At 38.3% G+C, this 22,754-nt stretch overlaps 1 protein-coding gene and 1 long non-coding RNA gene across 9 annotated transcripts in view; both read right to left on the bottom strand.

Moving 5' to 3' along the window:
* Positions 1 to 22,754, bottom strand: part of GIGYF2 (GRB10 interacting GYF protein 2) — a 147,315-nt gene that overhangs the window by 90,248 nt on the left and 34,313 nt on the right. For all 8 annotated transcript variants that reach the window (XM_086719948.1, XM_086719947.1, XM_086719951.1 and 5 more), the window contains 2 exons: positions 13,814 to 13,943; positions 12,788 to 12,883 (listed from right to left, as the gene is read on the bottom strand). In XM_086719948.1, coding sequence (XP_086576074.1) covers positions 12,788 to 12,883; positions 13,814 to 13,943 — 226 coding nt within the window. The remainder of the gene's footprint in view (positions 1 to 12,787; positions 12,884 to 13,813; positions 13,944 to 22,754) is intronic.
* On the bottom strand, positions 8,168 to 9,891 carry LOC147578747 (uncharacterized). Its single transcript, XR_015255637.1, has 2 exons — positions 9,546 to 9,891; positions 8,168 to 9,032 (listed from the first exon to the last, which is right to left on the bottom strand). It is a non-coding gene; the product is annotated as an uncharacterized LOC147578747 (long non-coding RNA).

Below are 22,754 nucleotides of genomic sequence, written 5' to 3'. Positions count from 1 at the left end.
GCATGTGCCCCTTCAAAGCACTTCCTGTATCCTCTGACTTAATACCTAGTGTTGCAACTGCTGGGTCGTAGGGTAGTTCTATTTTTAATTTTTTGAGGAACCTCCATACTGTTTTCCAGAGTGACTGCACCAGTTTGCATTCCCACTAACAATGCAAAAGGGTTCCCCTTTCTCCACATCCTCACCAACATCTATTGTTACCCGACTTGTTAATTTTAGGCATTCTCACCAGTGTGACATGGCATCTCATTGTGCTTTTGATTTGTATTTCTCTGATGCTGAGTGATGCTGAGCATCTTTTCATGTGTCTGTTAGTCATCTGGATGTCTTCCTTGGAAAAGTGTCTATTCATGTCTCCCGCCCATTTCTTCACTGGATTATACTCTACATAGAAAACCCGAAAGAGGGGCGCCTGGGTGGCGCAGTCGGTTAAGCGTCCGACTTCAGCCAGGTCACGATCTCGCGGCCCGTGAGTTCGAGCCCCGCGTCGGGCTCTGGGCTGATGGCTCGGAGCCTGGAGCCTGTTTCCGATTCTGTGTCTCCCTCTCTCTCTGCCCCTCCTCCGTTCATGCTCTGTCTCTCTCTGTCCCAAAAATAAATAAACGTTGAAAAAAAAAAAAAATTTAAAAAAAAAGAAAACCCGAAAGACTCCACCAGAAAGCTGCTAGAGCTAATATGTGAATTCAGTAAAGTCAAAGGATATAAAATCAACGTACAGAAATCGGTTGCATATCTATACACTAATAATGAAGCAGCAGAAAGAGAAATCAAGGAAATCAACCCCATTTACAATAGCACCAAAAACCATAAAATATAGGAATAAACCTAACCAAGGAGGTAAAAGATCTGTACGCTGAAAACTATAGAAAGTTTATAAAAGAAATGGAAGAAGACACACAAAAAAATGGAAAATGTTTATTTATTTATTTTGAGAGAGAGAGAGACGGAGCACAAGCAGGGAAGAGGCAGAGAGAAGGAGAGAGAAAATACCAAGAAGGCTCCCCACTATCAGCACAGAGCCCGGCTCGGGGCTCAATCTCATGAACCACGAGATCACAACCTGAGCCAAAATCAAGAAATGGATTCTTAACCAACTGAACCACCCAGATGCCCCTGAAAGGATTCTTTAACTAGTGAAAGGTAGAAACAAGAGATGGTCACCAAAAAGTCTGAATCAAGAGTAGCAAGATAAAGAGAAAAATGATCATTTTTGCCTCATTCTGCTCACCAATGTGAATTAGTAGCACCAAGTATTATTTAATAGAATGACAAGAATCATAAATAAAAGGGAAGGGCCAAATAAGAATCTACATAAACAAGATCAACCATCTTAATGGGGAGGGGAAGAGCATGCTTGAAAAAACCAAAATCCCAATTAGTCATTAGCCTGCATTTGCAACCACAGCCAATTTGGATAGGGTCAAAAACAATGGGATAGTAGTGAGTGGGAATCCTTCAAACAGGAAAGGGGAAGATAAAGGAACACTGGAAGCCTAGGAGCCAAAATATATGTTTAGTTGACACTTCTGGATAAATGCAATACGTAGGCCTTAGGAAACAGTAAAACAAGAAGCAATTTTTAAAATCTTGAAAATGATCTATAAAATATAAAAATCCTGGGCATTTGAAGGAGAATTTTGCAAGGGAGTTTTAAACTCAGAAAATGTTGGAATATATCCTTACAGGAATACTTTCTGTATACTCAGAACCTAACAGACATTTATGCAAACACGCAGAGGTATGGCACAATGAAGAAAATGTAACTTGTGCATGGCTGCAGCTAAGGACCCTGCTAGTGGAAGGACAAGGAACAAGGCTTAAGAGTTTGGTTGAAGAGAACCTTGTGATTCAACTAATAATTAAAATCCAAATTGTGTTTCCACTGTGAAGTCCCCATCTGCAGTTTCAATTCAAAATCAACTGAAATGTGATTCTATACCTCTTCTAAGGAAATCAACATGCAACTGGTTAAAAAACTTCTTTCATTACTGAATTTTTTAATTCTTTAATTTATTTTTGAGAGAGACAGAACGTGAGCAGGCAGGGGCAGACAGGGGGGAGACACAGAAGCCAAAGCAGGCTCCAGGCCCTGAGCTGTCAGCACAGAGCCCAACGCAGGGCTTGAACTCACAAACTGTTGAGATCATGACCTGAGCCGAAGTCAGACGCTTAACCGACTGAACCATCCAGGCGCCCCCATTACTGAATTTTTTTGTTTTTTAATTTATGGGTCATTTTCTCATTACCTTCTTCATTAGTTATCTTTCTCAGAATTTTATTTATTACAATTTGTTCTGATAAATTTTAGAAATTTATAATGTAAGTAAGTTTTTTTCCTTTGAGTTTCATAGGTATATAAGCGTATAATCAAGTAACTTCAAAACTCAAGATTTAAGGTCTAATCAGTAACTAAAATTTACAGGATGATGCCCAACACTTGTTTCAAGCTGTATGTTAAAAAACATACCTAATAATAATTTTTAAAAAACTGGCTGAAACAAATGTGTCAACTTACCTTATAGCACAGAGCAACCGGGGGAAGAAGTGCCTCTGGGAACACAATTAAGCTATGTGTTTGGGCTATGACATCCCAAAATCTAGATTAATATAATCTAATACTGGAATAACAGAGCTCTGGGGCACCTGGGTGGGCTCAGTCAGTTAAGCCTCTAACTTCGGCTAAGGTCATGATCTCACAGTTCATGAGTTCAAGCGCCATGTTGGGCTCTGTGCTGACAGCTCAGAGCTGGAGCCTGCTTCAGATTCTGTCTCCCTCTCTCTCTCTCTGCCTGTCCCATGCTCATGCTCTGTCTCTGTCTCTCTCAAAAATAAACATTAAAATTTTTTTCTTTTTTTTTTTTTAAAAACAGAGCTCAGAGCTAACTTCACTAATTAATGCCAGGATCCCATGCAGGTGAACACATTACCAAACATGTATACAACTCAAATGTACCCATCAATAGAGTGCAGAGAAACTTGCATATACTTTCCTACACCCTCACACACTGCAGCTGAAAATGCAAACTTCTATCCTCTCTGGAAAGCAATTTCTGGAAGTTCTATATTTAAATGTCTATACCCTTTGGGGTGCCTGCGTGGCTCAGTCAGTTAAGCATCCGACTTCATGATTTCAGTTTGTGGGTTCGAGCCCTGTTTCAGGCTCTGTGCTGACAGCTCAGAGCCTGGATCCTGCTATGGATTCTGTGTCTCCCTCTCTGTCTCTGCCCCTCCCTGCTCACACTCTATGGCTCTCTCTCTCTCTCCCTCTCAAATAAATAAACATTAAAAAAAAATTTTTTTTTTGATGTCTATACCCTCTGACAGAATTCCTCTTGTAACACATGTGAAAACTCCCATAAGCAAAAAGATCTTTAACTGCAGTACTGTTGTAAAATTGAATTGGGGACCTCCTAAGTATCAACCGATGGGAGCAATTTAAAAAGCATGAGGGGTGCCTGGCTGGCTCAGTCAGTAAGAGCATGAGGCTCCTGATCTTGGGATCATGTGTTCAAGCCCCACGTTAAGCACAGAGCTTTTAAAAAGAATTAAAAAAAATCAAGGCCATCTTCATGTGAAATTCTATGCAGTTGTTTTAAAAACTGAGGCAACTCTATTAGGTTGATCCATATGAAATTGCTAATACTCAACCACTTCTGACCCACAAAAACTGCAATTTCATATGATCAACTGAATGTATAAAGATAAAAGCGCAGCTGTAGTAAAGAGCATGGAAAGGCCAGACTGCCTGAGACTGACTTTTATTCCTTTAACCCACTTCTCAGAACCTCCTTTTCCTCATCTAGATAAAGCAGATAGGAACCACATTTACATCTACCTCCTGGGCCGCTGCCAGCAGTTAACCCATTACATGACAAGTGCTTAAAACAGTGTCTGACACATTAAAAGCTAAAGAAGTATTTGCTCTCATCTCAACAGACCCAAAGGTGAAAATAATGAAGTACAGAACTATGTGCATAGCATGCTGCATTTAGGCTTATGTGTTTTTTTACAGGAACAGATATTTAAGTAGGTGCAGATATATTCACCACCACTGAGAGGAAACACAAAATGGAAACAGTGGCTACTTCTGAGGAACAATATAAGTAGACAGAATTAGGGTGACTCATAGAATAACTGCTTCCCACTATATGTGCTTTTTGAATTTTTTACATAAATACATGTTATTATCTATTCAAAAATGCATACATAATTTCCTTTGACATCATATAAATAAAATACAACAATGTATGGGGCGCCTGGGTGGCTCAGATGGTTAAGCATCTGACTTCTCAGGTCATAATCTCGCAGTTTGTGTGTTTGAGTCCCAGGCTGGGCTCTGTGCTGACAGCTCAGAGCCTGGAGCCTGCTTCAGATTCTGTGTCTCCCTCTCTCTCTCTCTGACCCTCCCCCACTCGCCCACTCCCAAAAATAAACAAATAAAATACAACAATGTAAATTAGGTAGCAGCTATGTAAAAAGTCCCGCTTCTCAAACTGATAAATGTATTCAAGGGAAATGCCAAACCAAAATAGTGACCAGATTTCTGAGCATCAATTTTGTTTTTTTGTGTTTTTCTTAATAAATTTTTTTAATGTTGATTTTTGAGAGAGAGAGAGAGAGAGAGAAAGAGAGAAAGAAAGAGAGAGAGAGAGAGAGAGGGAAACAGCAAGCAGGGGAGGGGCAGGGAGACAGGGAGACATCATGACACAGTGTCATGACCCGAGCCCAAGTCAGACGCTTAAACAACTGAGCCACCCAGGTGCCCCTCAATTTTGTTTTAAGAAAATGTCATTCCAGGGCACCTGGGTGGCCCAGTCAGTCAAGTGTCCAACTCTTGATTTTGGCTCAGTTCATGATCTCATGGTTCGTGAGTTCGAGCCCTACATGAGGCTCTGCACTGACAGCATGGGGCCTGCTTGGGATTCTCTCTCTCTCTCTCTCTCTCTCTCTCTCTCTCTCTCTCTCTTCTCTCTGTCCTTTCTCACTCGTTCTCTCTCAAAATACATAAGTAAACTTAAAAAATTTTTTTCCAAGTTGTGTTTTAGACATACACGCATCCATTCATTAATACAAAAAGAGAATGCACAAAACTAACTTGCATTTTAAAGACATACCTATTTCAGGTAACTTCAAGAAATTTAACATATGCAACAAAAAGCTATTGTAGGTTATTAGAACTAATCACCTCCCCTATGAGGGTATGGGTGAGAAAACAATATGCAAAATTCTAGTCTTCAAAGATCTAAACAATCCCTGAAGGGAGTGCCTAACCATCAAAAGGACAACATCAAAATGCTAGTGAATCTTTTGCCTGCTTTAAGCACTGTCCTACTCCAGCATACTTTATAGACAAAGGATTCAAATAAGTTAAGTGTCAGGAATCCAAAATGATGTGTTTTAACTGAGTCCAGAAATGGACCCTGATGATCTTCTGTGGTTATCGTAATCATAATACCCAGACCACAGCACCTTAAGATAAACTTTTCCATCATAAAAGCAAAAGAAGATTTACTCCATTAGTCATTCCAGACATACTTTTGTTGTGTAGGTGTAGTGCAAACCTTACTTTACTCTTTTTCAAATTGTTAACCAACAGTTCCCAATAGCATTTTGTTGAATAATCTTTGATTTTTCAAATGATTTATTTGGCACTTACTAAATACTGATTTCTTAGAAGTGTTACAGGGTGTTTCTAGATGATTCAATTACTTATTCTACTGATTAAAAGTCTATCATGTTTTGGTAAACAGAAACAAGTCCTCCTCCCTACTTCTTAAAAAGCTTTTCTGGCCCATTTACATTTAGCCTGTAAGAAATCTAGGAAATTATTATAAGAAAAATAAAAAGAAAATATTAAAAGTATGTATAAATACATTTAAAAATTGGAAGATAATCACAGAAGATTAAAACTGGTATACTAAGGCATTAAGTGCACTTTTAAAATTTTAAAAATTGAAAAATTAAAAATTAAAATTAAAAAAATTAAAATTTACAAAATTTAACAGGCAGGATCAGGGTGAGCTCACATAAGCAGTTACTAGAAAAAGACTACTATCCATAGAAAAATTGGCAAAGACAAGAACAAAACATTATATATGAACACGAACATTCAAAAAACTCTTCACTATACTGGGTAAAGATACACAAACTAAAACAATGGAAGAACATTTTTGCCGATTGTGCAGTGAATTTTTCAGTAAAAATACTCAATGTTTGAAGTGCAGAACAATGCACAGTGTATACCATTACGTGTATAAAAGGGGGAAGACATTTAAAAAAAATTTTTTTAATGACTGTTTATTTTTGAAACAGAGAAAGACAAAGTATGAGCAGAGGAGGGACAGAGAGACAGGGAGACACAGAATCTGAAGCAGGCTCCAAGATGTCAGCACAGAGTCCAACGTGGGGCTCAAACCCATGAGCTGTGACATCATAACGTGAGCCAAAGTCGGACATTTAACAGACAGAGCCATCCACGTGCCCAGGGGGAAGACATATTTAATATTTACTTGGAAAAATATAAAACAAACTGCTAACATTTGCTGCTTTTGGGAAAGAGATGCTGGTGGCTGAGGGAAGTGATGGGAAAGCGATTTCCTATTACATGCTATTCAGTAGATTTTTATTTTGAAACCATGTGACTTATGACTTATTCTTTATTCAAACAATAAATAAGTAAATAAATCTGAAAAAATAAAAATACTGAACATGGCAAAAGTACTAGAAAAATGCTATAGCTATGGCATCAGCGAAACAAGAAAGATCCTCGTACAAAGCTTCTTAAAAGCAACTCAGCATATGGAACAATTTGGTGTTATTTCTGGACTTCTATTCCACTGACCTGTAGGTCTATCCTTATACCACAGTTGTGATCCCTGTAGTTTTGTAGTAAAGTTCTGAAATCGGGGAGTATGAATCTTCCAACTTTGATCTTTCTCAAAACTATTTTGACTATTTAGGGTCCCTTGCAATTCTGTATGAATTGTAGGACCAGCCTATCAATTTCTACCCCAAAACCCCTGTGATTTTGATGGAGACTGCACCGAGAGTAGATTGACTGGCAATATTAAGTCTTCCAAGGATGAATGAACACTGATGGCTTCCCACTTATTTAGATCTTTTTTAATTTCTTTCAACAGTATTTTGTAGTTTTATGTAAAAGTCTTACATCCCCTTGGTTAAATCTGTAACTATGTACTTTATTGTTTTTGATGCTATTGTAAATGAAACTGTTTTCATAATTCCCTTTGCAGATTATGTCAATCCTGACCCCTACAACTGTGCTGAATTCATTTATTAGTGCTAATAGTTTTTTGTATGTGGATTCTTTAAGATATTCTACATGTAGGATCATGTCACCTGAAAATAGACATAGTTTTACTTCTTCTCTTCCTTCTTATTTTTTTAATGTTTCTTTATTTTTGAGAGAGAGCACAAGCAGGGCAGGGACAGAGAGAGGGAGACAGGATCTAAAGCAGGCTGTGCACTAATAACAGTGAGCCTGATGTGGGGCTCGAAATCGCAAACTGCGAGATCATGATCTGAGCTGGAGTTGGATGTTCAACTGACTGAGCCACCCAGGTGCCCCTTTACTCTTCCTTTTTACAGGTCTCTTATGTCTTTTTCTAGCCTAAATGCTCTGGCACAATGTTGGATATCAGTAGTAAAAGCAGGTAACCTTGTCTTGTTCCCAATTTTAGGGGAAAAGCTTTCAGTCTTCCACAGCTGGGAATGAGGTTAGCTGTGGGTTTTTCATAAATGCCTTTAATCATGTTGAAGGTCCCTTCTATTACCGTCGCTGACAGTTTTATCAAGAAAAGTGATTAATTTTGTCAAATACTTTTTCTGTGCCAACTGAGATGATCAAGTGGTTTTTCCTTGGTTCGATTAATGTGGTATATTACATTGATTTTCCTTATGTTGCACCACGTTTGCATTCTGAGTATAAATTCCACTCAGTCATGGTGTATAATCCTTTTAATATGCTGTTGGATTCAGTCTGTATTGGTATATTTTGACAACTAAAGATATACAAAGAAAACAAACTGCAATAAAACATACTAAATGTTAACAGTAATTATCATGTAATTATCTCTACATGATGAGTTTATGGGGGAGATTCTCTCCTTTATACTTTTCTGTATTTTCTACAATGAATAGGAGTACCTTTTATTTTAAAACACGTAAGATTTTATTGATACAGAGTATATAAAGAAATTGTAAAATCACCACGAAAGACAAACCGAGTAAAACAATGGACAAAACACAGGCAAATCAAAAACCATAATGACCATGAGCATATGAAAAGATGATCCAGCTACTAGTTACTAGTGAGATACAAATTAAAAACAACTATCACAGCCAATGTTTTGGCCAAAATGTAAAAAACAAAAGCTGGGGGTTTGCATAAAAATGAGTCCTCTCATTTGCTGCAGGTAAGAGTGCAAAAGGGCTTAAAACACTACAGAAACAAATGTAGCAACACCTACATTACATTATACACATCTGTGCATTTAAAAAAATGTAAAGAACCATGCACCAAAAACCAAAGAGGTGAAAAATCTGTACACTGAAAACTACAGAAAGCTTATGAAAGAAACTGAAGAAGACACAAAAAAATGGAAAAATATTCCACGTTCTTGGATAGGGAGAACAAATATTGTTAAAATGTCAATACTACCCAAAGCATTCTACATAGTCAATGCAATACCTATCAAAATAACACCAACATTCTTCACAGAGCTAGAACAAACAATCCTAAAATTTGTACAGAACCAGAAAAGGTCCCGAATAGCCAAAGCAATCTTGAAAAAGAAAACCAAAGCTGAAGGCATCACAATCCTAGACTTCAAGCTGTATTACAAAACTGAACTCATCAAGACAATATGGTACTGGCACAAAAACAGACACTCAGATCAATGGAACAGAACAGAGAACCCACAAATGGACCCACAAACATACGGCCGACTAATCTTTGACAAAGCAGGAAAGAATATCCAATGGAATAAAGACAGTCTCTTCAGCAAGTGGTGCTGGGGAAACTGGACAGCGACATGCAGAAGAATGAACCTGGACCACTTTCCTACACCATACACAAAAATGAACTCAAAATGGATGAAAGACCTAAACATTAAGACAGGAAGCCATCAAAATCCTAAAGAAGGCAGGCAAAAAACTCTTTGACCTCGGCTGCATCAACTTCTCACTCAACATGTCTCTGGAAGCAAGGAAAACAAAAGCAAAAATGAACTATTGGGACCACGTCAAAATAAAAAGCTTCTGCACAGCAAAGGAAACAATCGGCAAAACTAAAGGGCAACCAATAGAATGGGAGAAGATTTTGCAAGCGACCTAACAGATAAAGGGTTAGTATCCAAAATCTATAAAGAACTTATCAAACTCAACACCCAAAAAACAAATAATCCAGTGAAGAAAGGGGCAAAAGACATGAATAGACACTTCTCCAAAGAAGACATCCAGATGGCCAACCAACACATGAAAAGATGCTCAACATCACTCATCATCAGGGAAATACAAATTAAAACCACAATGAGATACCACCTCACACCTGTCAGGATGGCTAACATTAACAACTCAGGCAACAACAGATGTTGGAGAGGATGTGGGGAAAGAGGATCTCTTTTGCACTGCTGGGGGGAATGCAAATTGTTGCAGCCACTCTGGAAAACAGGATGGAGCTTCCTCAAAAAATTAAAAATAGAACTACCCTACGACCTAGGCATTTATCCACGGGATACAGCTGTGCTGTTTTGAAGGGGCACATGCACCCTAATGTTTATAGCAGCACTATCGACAATAGCCAAAGTAAGGAAAGAGCCCAAATGTCCATTGATGGATGAATGGATAAAGAAGATGTGGTGTGTGTATATATATATATATATATATATATATATATACACACACACAAAGGAGTATTATTCGGCAATCAAAAAGAACGAAATCTTGCCACTGGCAACTACATGGATGGAACTGGAGGGTATTATGCTAAGTGAAATTAGTCAGCCAGAGAAAGATAAATATCATATGACTTCACTCCTATAAGGAATTTAAGACACAGAACAGATAACATAAGGGAAGGGAAGCAAAACTAATATAAAAACAGGGAGGGGGACAAAACATAAGAGACTCTTAAATATAGAGAACAAACAGAGGGATACTGGAGGGATTGTGGGAGGGGAGATGGGCTAAATGGGTAAGGGGCATTAAAGAATCTACTCCTGAAATCATTGTTGCACTAAATGCTAACTAACCTGGATATAAATTTTTAAAAAGAAATATTTAAATATTTAAAAAAACACAAAGAAACAAAAAAAAAAAAAAACAAAAAATAATTTTAAAAAATACAGAACCAAATCCAGCAATTCCAATTTTACAACACATGTTCTAAGAATGATTACTTTAGCATAATTTGCAACAGCAAAGTTTGAAAACAACCTACGTATCTAACCAAAAGAGACTGGAAAAACTCTGGATTTTCTCACTTAAGAAATACTAGGCAAGAGAGATGAACAAACTAAAGCTATGTGTATCAACATAGATAAATCTAAAATCATTACTGAAAAAAAAAGCAAGCTGCAGAATAAAAACTACAGTATGCTACCTTCAATACAAAATTCATAACCCTATAGGGGCACCCAGCTGGCTCAGTCAGTAGAGCACACAAGTCTTGATCTCAGGGTTGTGAGTTCAAGTCCCATGTTGAATGCAGAGATTACTTAAAAACAAACTCTACGGGCACCTGGCTGGCTCAGTACATACAGCGTGTGACTCTCAATCTCAGGGCAGTGGCCCCACAATAAGTGCAGACATTACTTTCAAAGATATTTTTAAAATAATAATAAAAAATTTTTTTTAATTTTATAGCCCTATAAAATGAAACTTTTATGGCAAGAGAATACACAAGCATGTAATAAAAATAATAAAACATGAATGAGAAAAATAATCCAATTCAAAGTAACCCCTGGGAAAGAAGGGGTATAGTATACCCCAGGCAGTCTCAAATGAGAAATCTTATTTTTTAAAACAAAAACACACACAAATATGTAATGATTTTAAGATTTATATATCTGAATTGTAAATGTATCGTTATTTGTAGTAATACTTTCAAATTTGTCTGTTTCAAATACTTTATAATAGGAGTATTTTTAAGAAAAACTAAACCAAAATACAGCCAAATGTCAAATCTATTTGAAAAGGAAATTGGCCAGTTTTGAAAAGGAAATTCCCAGCCATCACTGGAGACAGAACCCTTTCTTGTGTACTCCTTATAGCAATAAACACCTTTTGGTCAATGAAAATATCTGATGATTCTAGATGAAATTACATTTCAGGAATAAAGACAGAACTAGCCTAATTCAGAAGAAATCATAAAACAAAAACTGCTTATGACACTATGGTGATGAAAATCACCAAAGATTAATAATATCACACCTGTTTTAGAACTTAACACGGTTGTGACAGAGGTCTTCTAACAAGCCTTTTTTTTTTTTTTTTTTTTTAATGTTTGTTTATTTTTGAGAGAGAGAGCACAAACAGGGAAGGGGCAGAGAGGTGAAGGGGGACAGAGGACCCAAAGTGGCCTCTGCACTGACAGCAGGGAGCTGATGAGGGGCTTGAACTCACGAATCATGAGATCATGACCTGAGCCAGTCAGACACTCAACCGACTGAGCCACCCAGGCGCCGCAGCCTCTCTTTCTTAATAGTGATATCTTCATAGAAAATATGGCCAGAGTGTAAACGAAATACCCAGAGTTATCACAAAAAATAATGATGAAAGGTTCTGGAATTAAACAGTGGTGACGGTTATACAACTCTGTGAATATATTAAAACCCACCGAATTGTATACTTTAAAAGAGTGAACATAGGCACAGCTGGGTGGCTCAGTCAGTTAAGCGTCCGACTCTTGATTTTGGCTCGGTCATAATCACACGATTCAGGAGTTCAAATCCCACAACAGTCTCTGTGCTGACAGTACAAAGCCTGCTTGGGATTCTCTCTCCTTCTCTCTCTGTCCCTCCCCCACTATCTCTCTCCCTCCTTCTCACTCTCTCTCTCACTCTCAAAATAAATAAACGTAAAGAAAAGAGTGACTATTATGACATATGAACTATGTCTCAAGAAAGCTGTTTTTAAAATTAAAAAAGCAAAAAAAGTGATGATTCATTTACAGTGGCATTCCAACATTCCAACAAAGCTCCTTTTTTTCCATTTACTGCAATTACCATAAGTTCCATAAAACCAAAAACTCTTATTTATCTTTGGAAAGAGCACACTATAAATAAAGCAACACAAAATCTACTTTCCAGCCTAAAAATCTAACTTTCTCACAATGTCATAAACAAAATCTGTGATAGAACTACACATTTTTAAGCATATTTTGAGCTGAAAATCTACATTTTCCTTTAGTGGCAGAATGCTCTGGTGAGAAATCAGGTTGCCAATTACTTCTGACAACTACATTTTTCTGAAAAGAAGGCCCTACCTCCCCCCAAAATTACCTCTACTCAAGTAAATTATAAGGGATGGCTCCTATCATCCATAAGGAAATAGAAACATTTCCTTACCTCTACAGAATACTCAAAGCTTCAGAACTAAAGCAGAATCTCATCTACCAAGATAGGCATTCACATATCAAGAAAACAGAAAGCAGGTGGCAGACCTGTGGGGATGTTGGGGCCTTAGAGCCTAAGTGGTAACTTCCTGTTTTCATAACTCAGTGGAAAGGAACAAGGGTTTGACCTAAGGCTCAAAGTTAGACACAAACCTGTTCTTCTTCTGTAAAGGGTACAAGAGCCAACGGAGGCAGGGGCTCCTCCTGTAGGATAGGCAGAAATTCTTTATCCAGAAGGTCTGAAGGTATCTGTATGACCAAACACATGACCATGAAATTAATGCTATCCCTCCAATTAACAAAAATTATAAAAAAAGAAAAAAATACTCTTCTGTTTATCTCTTGGTGATTGTTACAAATATGGAATAAAGCTTATTCAACCACAATTACCTCCAGTAGTACTTACATATTCTGAGAAGGTTAAATATTAATAACCCCAGTCCCTTTCCTCTTCCTCCCATCAGACCACCACTTTAGATTTGATATACAGCATTAACTCTGGCATTCCAGAGTGCACAGTGGAAGGGTAAATATCCTCACATTTAACTCAAGGCACAAGGCAGTAAAGAGTTTCATAAGCAATTTTATCTGTCCTCAGCAGCCATCATTAAAATGTGACATCCCCAACCCATTAATAAAAGCAAAAACAAAGTATATTGTTAAAACAGAAAATATTATCTCTCACTAGTCAGATAGTTAAGTGTACTTTACACTGTTTGGGTTTTGACCATTTATAGGAAACACAAATGTGGTAACATATTTTAAGATGTTCTCTCTGCTAAAAATCGTACATTTAACACAAGAAGGGAAAAAAAGCAGCAACTCCTCTTCTCACTCGTAACTTCTAACTGAAAAGAGGTACAATAAAGACAAGAAATTCCTCCTTTCTCAGACATCAAACTGGGATAGAAATGGACATGAATGAGACATTGAGAGGAAATCAGACAAAGTATTAAGTGCTGAATATTCTGTTTCCATGAAGTTTTCTATTCCTATAGTGAAATCTTAGGTCCTCAGTAAAAAACACGGGCTCCTTACACTTAGAAGATTCTCTGTCAATTACTACAGGTTTCAAAGCAGGAAAAAAGAGAAAAACCATGAGTCCATCATCTATCAATGTATCACTGTACATACCCTGAAATCTCATTCCTAATTCTGAAGTCTTTCCTTTCTCCTTACCTTGTTATCTTTAAGGAAAAGTGCTAACATTTCTTCTCTACCATAACGATAGTCTGCTAACTTATACTTCGGCAAAGCTGGAGAAAGAGGAGGGGACGTGATACTCCCACCACTGGACAGAGCTCGGAGCCTAGGAGAGACATAAAATACAAAAATGAAGGGTCAAATATTCTGGCACCAAGGACTTTTGTTTTTATGTGCTATAAAAAGGTTCACTTTAGGTCTTTAAAAGAACAGAACGAAATCCCATTATCTCAAGATTTTAGCTTTCATATAACCATTGTCACAACACGTTGAGAGCAGTTCACTGAGAAACAGACAACCATGTGGTAATTCCCTAACTTAAAGAGGTATCATGATATATCCCTGAGAAATCTGGAGTGAAAAGGTGACACTGTTTCAAACTTGTAATATCTTAAGCAGGCTTCACACCCAGCACAGAGCCCAATGTGGAGCTTACATTCTTTTTTTTTTAGTGTCTGTATTTATTTTTGAGACAGAGGGAGACAGAGCATTGAGCAGGGGGGGGGGGGGGGGGGGGGCAGAGAGAGGGAGACAGAGGGAGACAGAATCTGAAACAGGCTCCAGGCTCCGAGCTGTCAGTACACAGTCCTACGCGGGGCTCGAACTCTCAACCACGAGATCATGACCTGAGCCGAAGTCAGATGCTCATCCAACTGAGCCATCCAGGCGCCCCCCAATGTGGAGCTTAAACTCACCACCCTGAGATCAAGACCTGAGCTGAGATCAAGAGTTGGACACTCAACCAACTGAGCCAGGCAGGTACCCCTTGAAATTATAAAGGTAACCTGATTAAAGTAAGGGGCACCTGGCTGGCTCAGTCAGAGGAACATGCGACTCTTGATCTTGGAGCTGTGAACTCGACCCCTACGTTGGGTATGGACGTTACCTAAAAATAAAATCTTTTTAAAAAAGAAGTGAAATATCACCTTCTACCTGTTAGATTAATAAGAATTAATAAATCTGACAATACCAATTAATAAATCTGGAGTATCAGTTGCTAGTAAGTGTGAAAACCAATGGAAATTCTCAAGTAGTAACTGTGGGATTGTAATGGAACAACCACTTCAAAGAATAATCTGCTAGTGTTTAATAAAATATTTAGCAAAGTATACTACACGAAAGAAAAAGCAAAACACAGAAGGTTAGGAGCGCCTGGGTGGCTTAGTCAGTTGAGCATCCAACTGCTGATCTCGGCTCAGGTCATGATCTCACGGTATGTGGGACTGAGCCTCACACTGGGCTCCGCACTGGAAGTGTGACCCTGATTGAGATTCTTGCTCTCTCTCAAAATAAATAAATAAACTTAAAAAAAAAAAAAAAAACACAGCTTACAAAAAAGAGATACACGTAAACCTGTAAATAAGTTTATACTCTTTAAGAACCATACAAAATGTAGCAAAAGTATAGACACAAACATGAACTGACAAATATAAAACTCAACATAAGATTCTATGTGCAAAGAAAAAGACAGCATCAAGGGAGTTTTAATTATACCTGCAATGTTTTATTTTCTTAGCTTGGCACTGGGTACATGGATATTTGCTACAATTTATACTTTATATGCCTGTAATATTTCATGATTCATTTTTAATAAAAGCAATCAATGATCAATGTAGAGAAATTCAAAATGCAGTGAAGAATGAAAATACAAAAAAAAGAAAAATTTAACCCATATTTACTGTTAGGCAGAAAAAATATATAACCCTAAAAGGAATGGAACTGGGGAAAAAGGAACATTTTTTTAATTTTATAAGATGCTTTTATTTTAAAAAGGTGGGGGAACCTCAGCAAAAAATGGCAAGAGTAAGATCCCACTGCAGCACTGTGTCAAAGAGCAAGTGGCAAAACTATCAGCAGCAACTCATTGTCTGGGGGCCGCCTGAAGTTCTATAAAGTAGTAAGTACCAAGGGTAAAAGGGGCCAGTGTACTTTAGCCTAAATGAAAATTCAACAGAAGCATTAAAATACATCCCCAAATTGCTAACTTCATTCACATTAGCAAAAAAGAAGAGAATAATCTACACAGTAAAAAAAAAAAAAAAGAAATCAGAGCATTGTAATACCAAAAAAGGGTGGGGGGGGAGGAATGTATTAGTAAATTCAATGGTAGTCTTTTCTCAGTGTTTCTATCTTCTCTTTTGCACTTACTTTTTTTTAACATTCATGGGCGATTTTGAACATCTATAAAAGCCAAGAATTACAGCACAAACTCTCATGTACCACTCACCCAGCCCTCAGCTCAATAACCCATGGCCAACCCTGCTCCCTCCACCACCCCCATCTAACCCTTCTTTAATACCGTTTTGAAGGAAATGATACACTTTCAAAGATTTTTTGAAGGGAATTATTTTCAACATTTTTTGAGGAAATTTTTGAAGGGAAGTTATTTCATTTGTAAATACTTCAGAATGTTATAAAAGATAAGGATTTTTTTCTAGTCTGGATTTTGCTGATCTTATTCCGGTGATATAGGTTTACCATGTTTCACTGTTCTCTGCATTTCCTGTACACTGGTGACTGCAAGTGAACAGTACTTCGATGTGGCGGTGTGTAATGCCATCAGGAGGCAGTCCCTGGTTTTATGGGTCTAGCAATCCCTGAACCAATGCCTGCATAGGTCCCTAAATTCACTAAGGTTACAAAGTGATTTTATTTTATCATTCTTTATTAGCGGGAGTATTTCTACAAGGAGAAACTTCTCTCTTAACACTATTTGGTGTTGTTACTCAGTAGGAAATAGGTTGTTCCTATAAGAACTCATGTTGTTCTTATAGGAAAGTTAGAAAAAAAGCCTTCTTAGTTTTCAAAATAAGGACTTAGTTCACTAGCATTCTCCAATGGTAACAAATTATTTTTTATTAAAGTATTTCAATTCAATGCAGTTCACAATGTCCAAATTGTCTTATCCTTTTTTGCTTTTTAAGTAGGTTCCCCACCCAAGGTGGGGCTTGAACTCCCAACCCCGAGATCAAGAGTCGTATGCTCCACCAACTGAGCCAGTCAGGCGCCCCTCAAATTGTCTCCTCTTTGACCGTGGGAGATTCTTCAGGTTGGCTCCTAATTCTGACACAACCCTAGCAGTCTTTAACAGCTTCTTTTCTATCTGCTATGTCAAAATGTTACCGGCACAGCTTATTATTTCTTGCCTCAGCCCTAGAATCAACCACTTCTCCACGGAGCCTGATTCTCTTTGGTACATATTAAGAGCACAATTTAGGGGCCAAGAGTACTCACTGCTACTAGGTTGGTCTTTTGTTTTCTTTCCGATTATTCTTGGACTTTGAGGTCATTTAGTCCAACTCCTGTAAGACAGGTTGGAACAACCAGGAAAGACAACATGCCCACAAAGAAGTGATCCAACCTCTGTTGAAGGACCTTCCAGGAAACTGCTTTCCATCAAATTCATGTAAAGCTGGATTCTTTCCTGACGAAGTGGAATTAATACCCACTCAGAGCTGAGGCTGGGAATTTTACATACGCACTACCTCATTTCATTTCATTTCAGCTCTGCAACAACCCCAGTAACAAACAAGGGTTACACAACTTGCCCACACAGACAGAGCAAAGATGCAAACTTAGGTTTTCATGACTAAAAAGATCAAAATCCTTCCAGCAATACATCTCAAAATTTTATTTAAAATAGCCAGGGTTTATTCTGCCACACGTTAATTTTAAAGTATATGTATTTTATTAGAAATTATTTTAACGTATCTTTCTTATACTGAGCCGATGTGCTCGCCAATAGTTTCTACCACTAGAGGGCATATCTAGGTGCTCTTTCAAGTGAAAATCATTCCCAAAGTGGCAAATAGTCACAATGCCTCAAGAGACTTTCCTTCTCATGGCCCAACATCCCTAATTTGTTCATCAGCTCCTGACAAGTGGCTTCAAATCCACTCACCACCCCGGTTCCCTTCCAGTGGATCCCCATCACCCATGCCCAAGAGCTCCTCCAGTGTCCAGGACTGAATACTTCTTATAGGCACCACATTTATTAAGAGTAACGTAACCAGAGCGCATTCTCAAGAGATTCCTCCAGCTACTGTGAAGAGAACAGTCAAACAAATGGAGAGTAATTCAAACAAAGATGGTGGCCTGAATAAGGATAATTGTGCTCTACTTAATAATCGACAAATCCTATTCCAAGTCCCTCTTCACCTACAGATATTTGGAAAAGCTAACTCATACCTGGGTAATAAATATCCCTAAAACCCCACCAGTGATCTTTAACCTCTCTTGGATCTTGCTCCATACAAGCCTCTCTTCTAGAAATTTAATCCCTATTTGCTTTCCCCTTAGTCTCTAAGTATACCTAAAAGTGATGTGTTTAGGGGCCCCTGGGTGGCTCAGTCAGTTGAGTGTCCGACTTCAGCTCAGGTCATGATCTCATGGTTCATGAGTTCGAGCCCCAAGTCAGGCTCACTGCAGTCAGTGTAGAGTCTGCTTCAGATCCGCCGTCCCCCTCTCTGTGTCCCTCCCCCACTCACGCGGTCTCAAAAATAAACATTAAAAAAAAAGTTGGGGCTCCTGAGTGCCTCAGTCACTTAAGTGTCCAACTTCAGCTCAGGTGATGATCTTGCAGTTCACGAGTTCAAGTCCTGTGTCAGGCTCTGTGCTGACAGTCAGAGCCTGGAGCCTCCTTCAGATTCTGTGTCCCCCTCTCTCTCTACCCATCTCCCACTTGCACTCTCTCTCTCAAAAATAAAAATTAAAAAAAAAAAGTCCCCTCGCTCTCTGCCTTCCCTTGCTTGCACTCTCTCTCTCAAAAATAAATTTTAAAAAAATTTTCTATAAAATACAATTGTTAGGGGTGCCTGGGTGGCTCAGTCGGCTAAGCATCCAACTTCAGCTCAGGTCATGATCTCATAGTCCATGAGTTCGAGCCCTGCGTCAGGCTCTGTGCTGACAGCTCAGAGCCTGGAGCCTGCTTCAGATTGTGTCTCCCTCTCTCTCTGCCCCTCCCCTGCTCATGCTCTGTCTCTGTCTCAAAAATAAATAAAAACATTAAAAAAAATTTTTTAGTAAAATTTTTTAAAATTTAAAGCTGGAAATAATTTTTAAAAATAAAAAATAAGTAACAGTGATTTGTTTAAAACCCCTTTAATGCAGCATCCCCCCTAGCTATGCACCACTGCATGCACCCCCAAACTATGCACCACATTCCCCCAGTTATGCACCTCTTCCATTCAGAAATATCCCCAACAACCCCAATTACGGGTCACTTCAAAACCCAGAGCAATCTGGATTCTCCCCTTCAATTCCACTACTCCAGTAGAGTTCACAAATAACATCACCAAATCCAAGGGACAATTTCCTATCTTTGACATCATCTTCCTGGCCACACTGAGATCTGTTTAACACAAGAGGCCCACTTCTATTGTAAGTAGTAGTAACTAACAGGTAGCAGTAGCAGGGCCTCCTAAAACCCATGATACCCCCAAAATCTTCACTTATTATTGTCCCAAACCCTAATGTCAGCTTATGAAAGCAATGTGAAGTGTCAATATAGATGTGTGAAGTCAAAAAACATTTCTGGGTAAGCTCCTGATTCTCAACTCTGGCCCTGACCTCTCCCCTAGAGAACAAGGCTTTCATATACAATCACTTACAGCCTCTCCACTTTAGCCCCAAACCCTACTCATCAGTTTATTCATTCCAACCCCCTTCATCACTGTATTCCCAAAGGCAGATAAGGACACCACCATCTAAACCACTGGATTACCAGTCAGGGAATCACGCTTTACTCATTCTACCACTGCCCATACCTAATTACCAGATCCTACCAGTTTTAAATCCTACATCTTGGGGTGCCTGGGTGGCTCAGTTGGTTAAGCATCCAACTTCAGCTCAGGTCATGATCCCACAGTCCACAAGTTCGAGCCCTGCGTCAAGCTCTGTGCTGACAGCTCAGAGCCTGGAGCCTGCTTTGGATTCTGTCTCCCTCTCTGTCTCTCAAAACTAAATAAACATTAAATCCTAAATCTCTCAAGCCATCCCATGGATCAACTAACCCATTATTGTCCACACTTTCATTTCTTACCTGGACTGCTGCAACAGCATCCTAACTGATGTACCCAGTCATCTTCCATCTCCCACAGAACTATACGTATATTCCCAATGCAAACCTGAATAAAATGTCCCGATTAACAACTGTTGACTGACACACGATGATCAAATAAACCCCAGAGCTTCTGAACACAGAAGGGCTGCCTCCAAACTCATCTCTCCCACACTTCACACTATAATAAACACAATGTCTCAGAGTTCCTCTCTCAAACTTGCTGTTTCTTGCCCCCTTGTCTTTACACATGCCTTTTCTGCTATCAGGAATATATTTCCAAACCATTTTCACTTGGGCTCCTAGGAGGAGGGGTTAAGTGGAAGGAAGGGAAAAAAGAGTCGAGTCAGAATGAGGAGGATGAGGGGTTGGAAAGAGAATTGTAGAGGGAAAGGAAGAGAGGTCGAAATCCTTAAGACCTTGGCTAGACAAAAGTACCTGCTCAACCTTCAAGGATCTAACTGGCTACTGGAAGAAAAAAACTAACAAATGGTCATACAAATACACATACAGCTATCGAAGGATTCTGGAGAAAAACTTGACCCAAGTTATATCTTAAGATTATTCTGGATGCTGTAGGGAGAACCGTAAGAAGAATGAAAGCCCGACAACATCAGGCCACTGCTGCAATGGTTTATGTCAGAGATGGTGGTGGCTTATACTGGGGTGATGGCAATAAACAGAAATGAACAGATTTCAAGAGATATGTTGGAGACGAAATTGACACAACACTGTGATGAACTAGATGTAGAGATACAGAAGTAAAAGAAACCGAATATCCAGAAAACTCCAAGACTTCCGGCTTGAGCAAATGGGCACACAGTAGTATTTAAGATTAAAAGAAATAAGTAATCCAAAAGTAGGTACCATGTCCTTTCATGTTTGTTGCGTCAGCACCTAATCCAAGGCACAGAATATAGGAGGCAGGTGAGAAATGTTTTCTAAACAAATCTTAACATTCTCTTCTAAAATACACCCCTGGATAACATCGAATTACTATCCCTTCAGACTGCATAGATGTCTTTTACTCTTTTGGAAAACTGGGATGATTAATGCATCCCATCCTCCAGAATTTCGCTCATCCCACACAAAGATGATGGCTAATAACCCAGCAACCTCAGGTTTCCCTTCTTTGCCTCCATTTCTCCCCACCCCCTTGAGACTTGAATGCCTTCATCCAACATTTACTAAGTGCCTATGTCCAGTAAGCTAGGCTAAACATGTGCTTACCAAAACTGAGAAATACAGTGCCGTTCTTCTGTTCTCTTCTGAGTAAGGAAAACACATAGAAACACAACACAAAGTCGTAACTATTTCAACACAGTTATAAACAAAGTGCTTTAGGGGAAACAAATACCTCACTTTCTTGCAAGGAAACACTTGGGAGAACTTCCTTAAGACCATGTAATGAGATACAAGAAAACCTAAAGGCAATTCCTTGGCTCCTTCCCCATAAAGACGACTAACTATCTGCAATCATTCCCCCTATGATAAATTCCTTAATCATCTACATTTATCTATTTTCAATCCAATATATGTATTTATATATATATAAACATGTATATATATATAAATATATATTTATATATATATAAAACAAGTATAATGAATTTGCGTTTTTTTAAAAATGTCTTTAAATATACATAACAAAATTTTGCAAAAAAAAAAAAAAGAAGAAGAAGAAGAAGAAAAATGGGAGGAAGCAAACCAAATGTTAGCGATGGTTCTTTGGATGGCAGGATTAAGGATAACTTGGATCTTTTCTTTTTCTTTTTGTACTACTGTTTCCTCCAAGGTTTTCTGGAACAAGCGTGAATTACCTTGTTACTGAAACTAACAAAAAATTTCAAAAAACCTAAACCTACCAGATTTAAAACCAAAAAAAATTGTTTTTCTTAAGGTAGTACTTAGTGTTTGGTCAAGGGTAAAGCAAACAGGCAGGGGATGGGAACTAAACTAACACAACCTTTCTGGTGGTCAATCTGTCCGTACATCAGGGAATTATTCCAGGGAATACTTCCAGGGAATTATTCCAAAATAAATAAGCAGCAACACAAACAAAACTGTTGAAGGCTGTATACGCATATTTATAATAGAAAAACATTAAAAACAACTTTACTTTCCAACAATTCATTCACTCATTTAACAAATATTTATTGTATACCTATTACTTGCAGGCACTGGAGATACAGCAGTGAACAAAGTATACAAAAATTGAGACCAAAGTACTTGCCCTCAGTGGAGCTCACAGTCTAGTGGGAACTGGAGAATGGAATATAAATAATAAAGAGAATAAGTGAATAAAATGTTTACCATGTTCTATTTGGATATAGGTCATGAAGAAAAAAATAAGCAGAGAAGATAGGGAATAAGAGGAAGACATTATATATAGATAGTCAGGAGAGGTCTAAGGTGGCAACATCTGAGTAAAAACAATGGTTTTATTCTTAAAAACAATGTGCTCCTCCATTAAATCTATCACACCCTTTTGAATTGCTTTGGTGATTATATAATACATACCTTTATCCCAAATACAGGGGTAAGCTAAGACCTAATGACTCCACAGACCTACCTTAACAAGTCCATGTATACAGTCACCCGTAGTCTGTCTCCACCACAACTGTCAACACTCTCCCATCGTCACTACTATCCCAAGTACATCTCTTCATTTTCTCCGTCTTTCATTGAATATTTATATTTTACATCGTAATAAAAATTATGATCTTGGGAAATAAAGTATAACTAAATGTTTCTGTATGGTTCAGAGTTACACACTGACTGAATGCAATCACTCTAAACTTTGATTCTAAAGTATTCTGGACCCAGCTCCTTGCCTCAAGTTTCACAACAAATGTAATG

Source organism: Puma concolor, chromosome C1 (assembly GCF_028749965.1).
Source record: "Puma concolor isolate L17-30 chromosome C1, mPumCon1.1.hap2, whole genome shotgun sequence".
Classification (NCBI taxonomy): Eukaryota; Metazoa; Chordata; class Mammalia; order Carnivora; family Felidae; genus Puma; species Puma concolor.
Note: the sequence above shows the minus strand (reverse complement) of the source record. Positions and strands in the feature narration are given on the sequence as shown.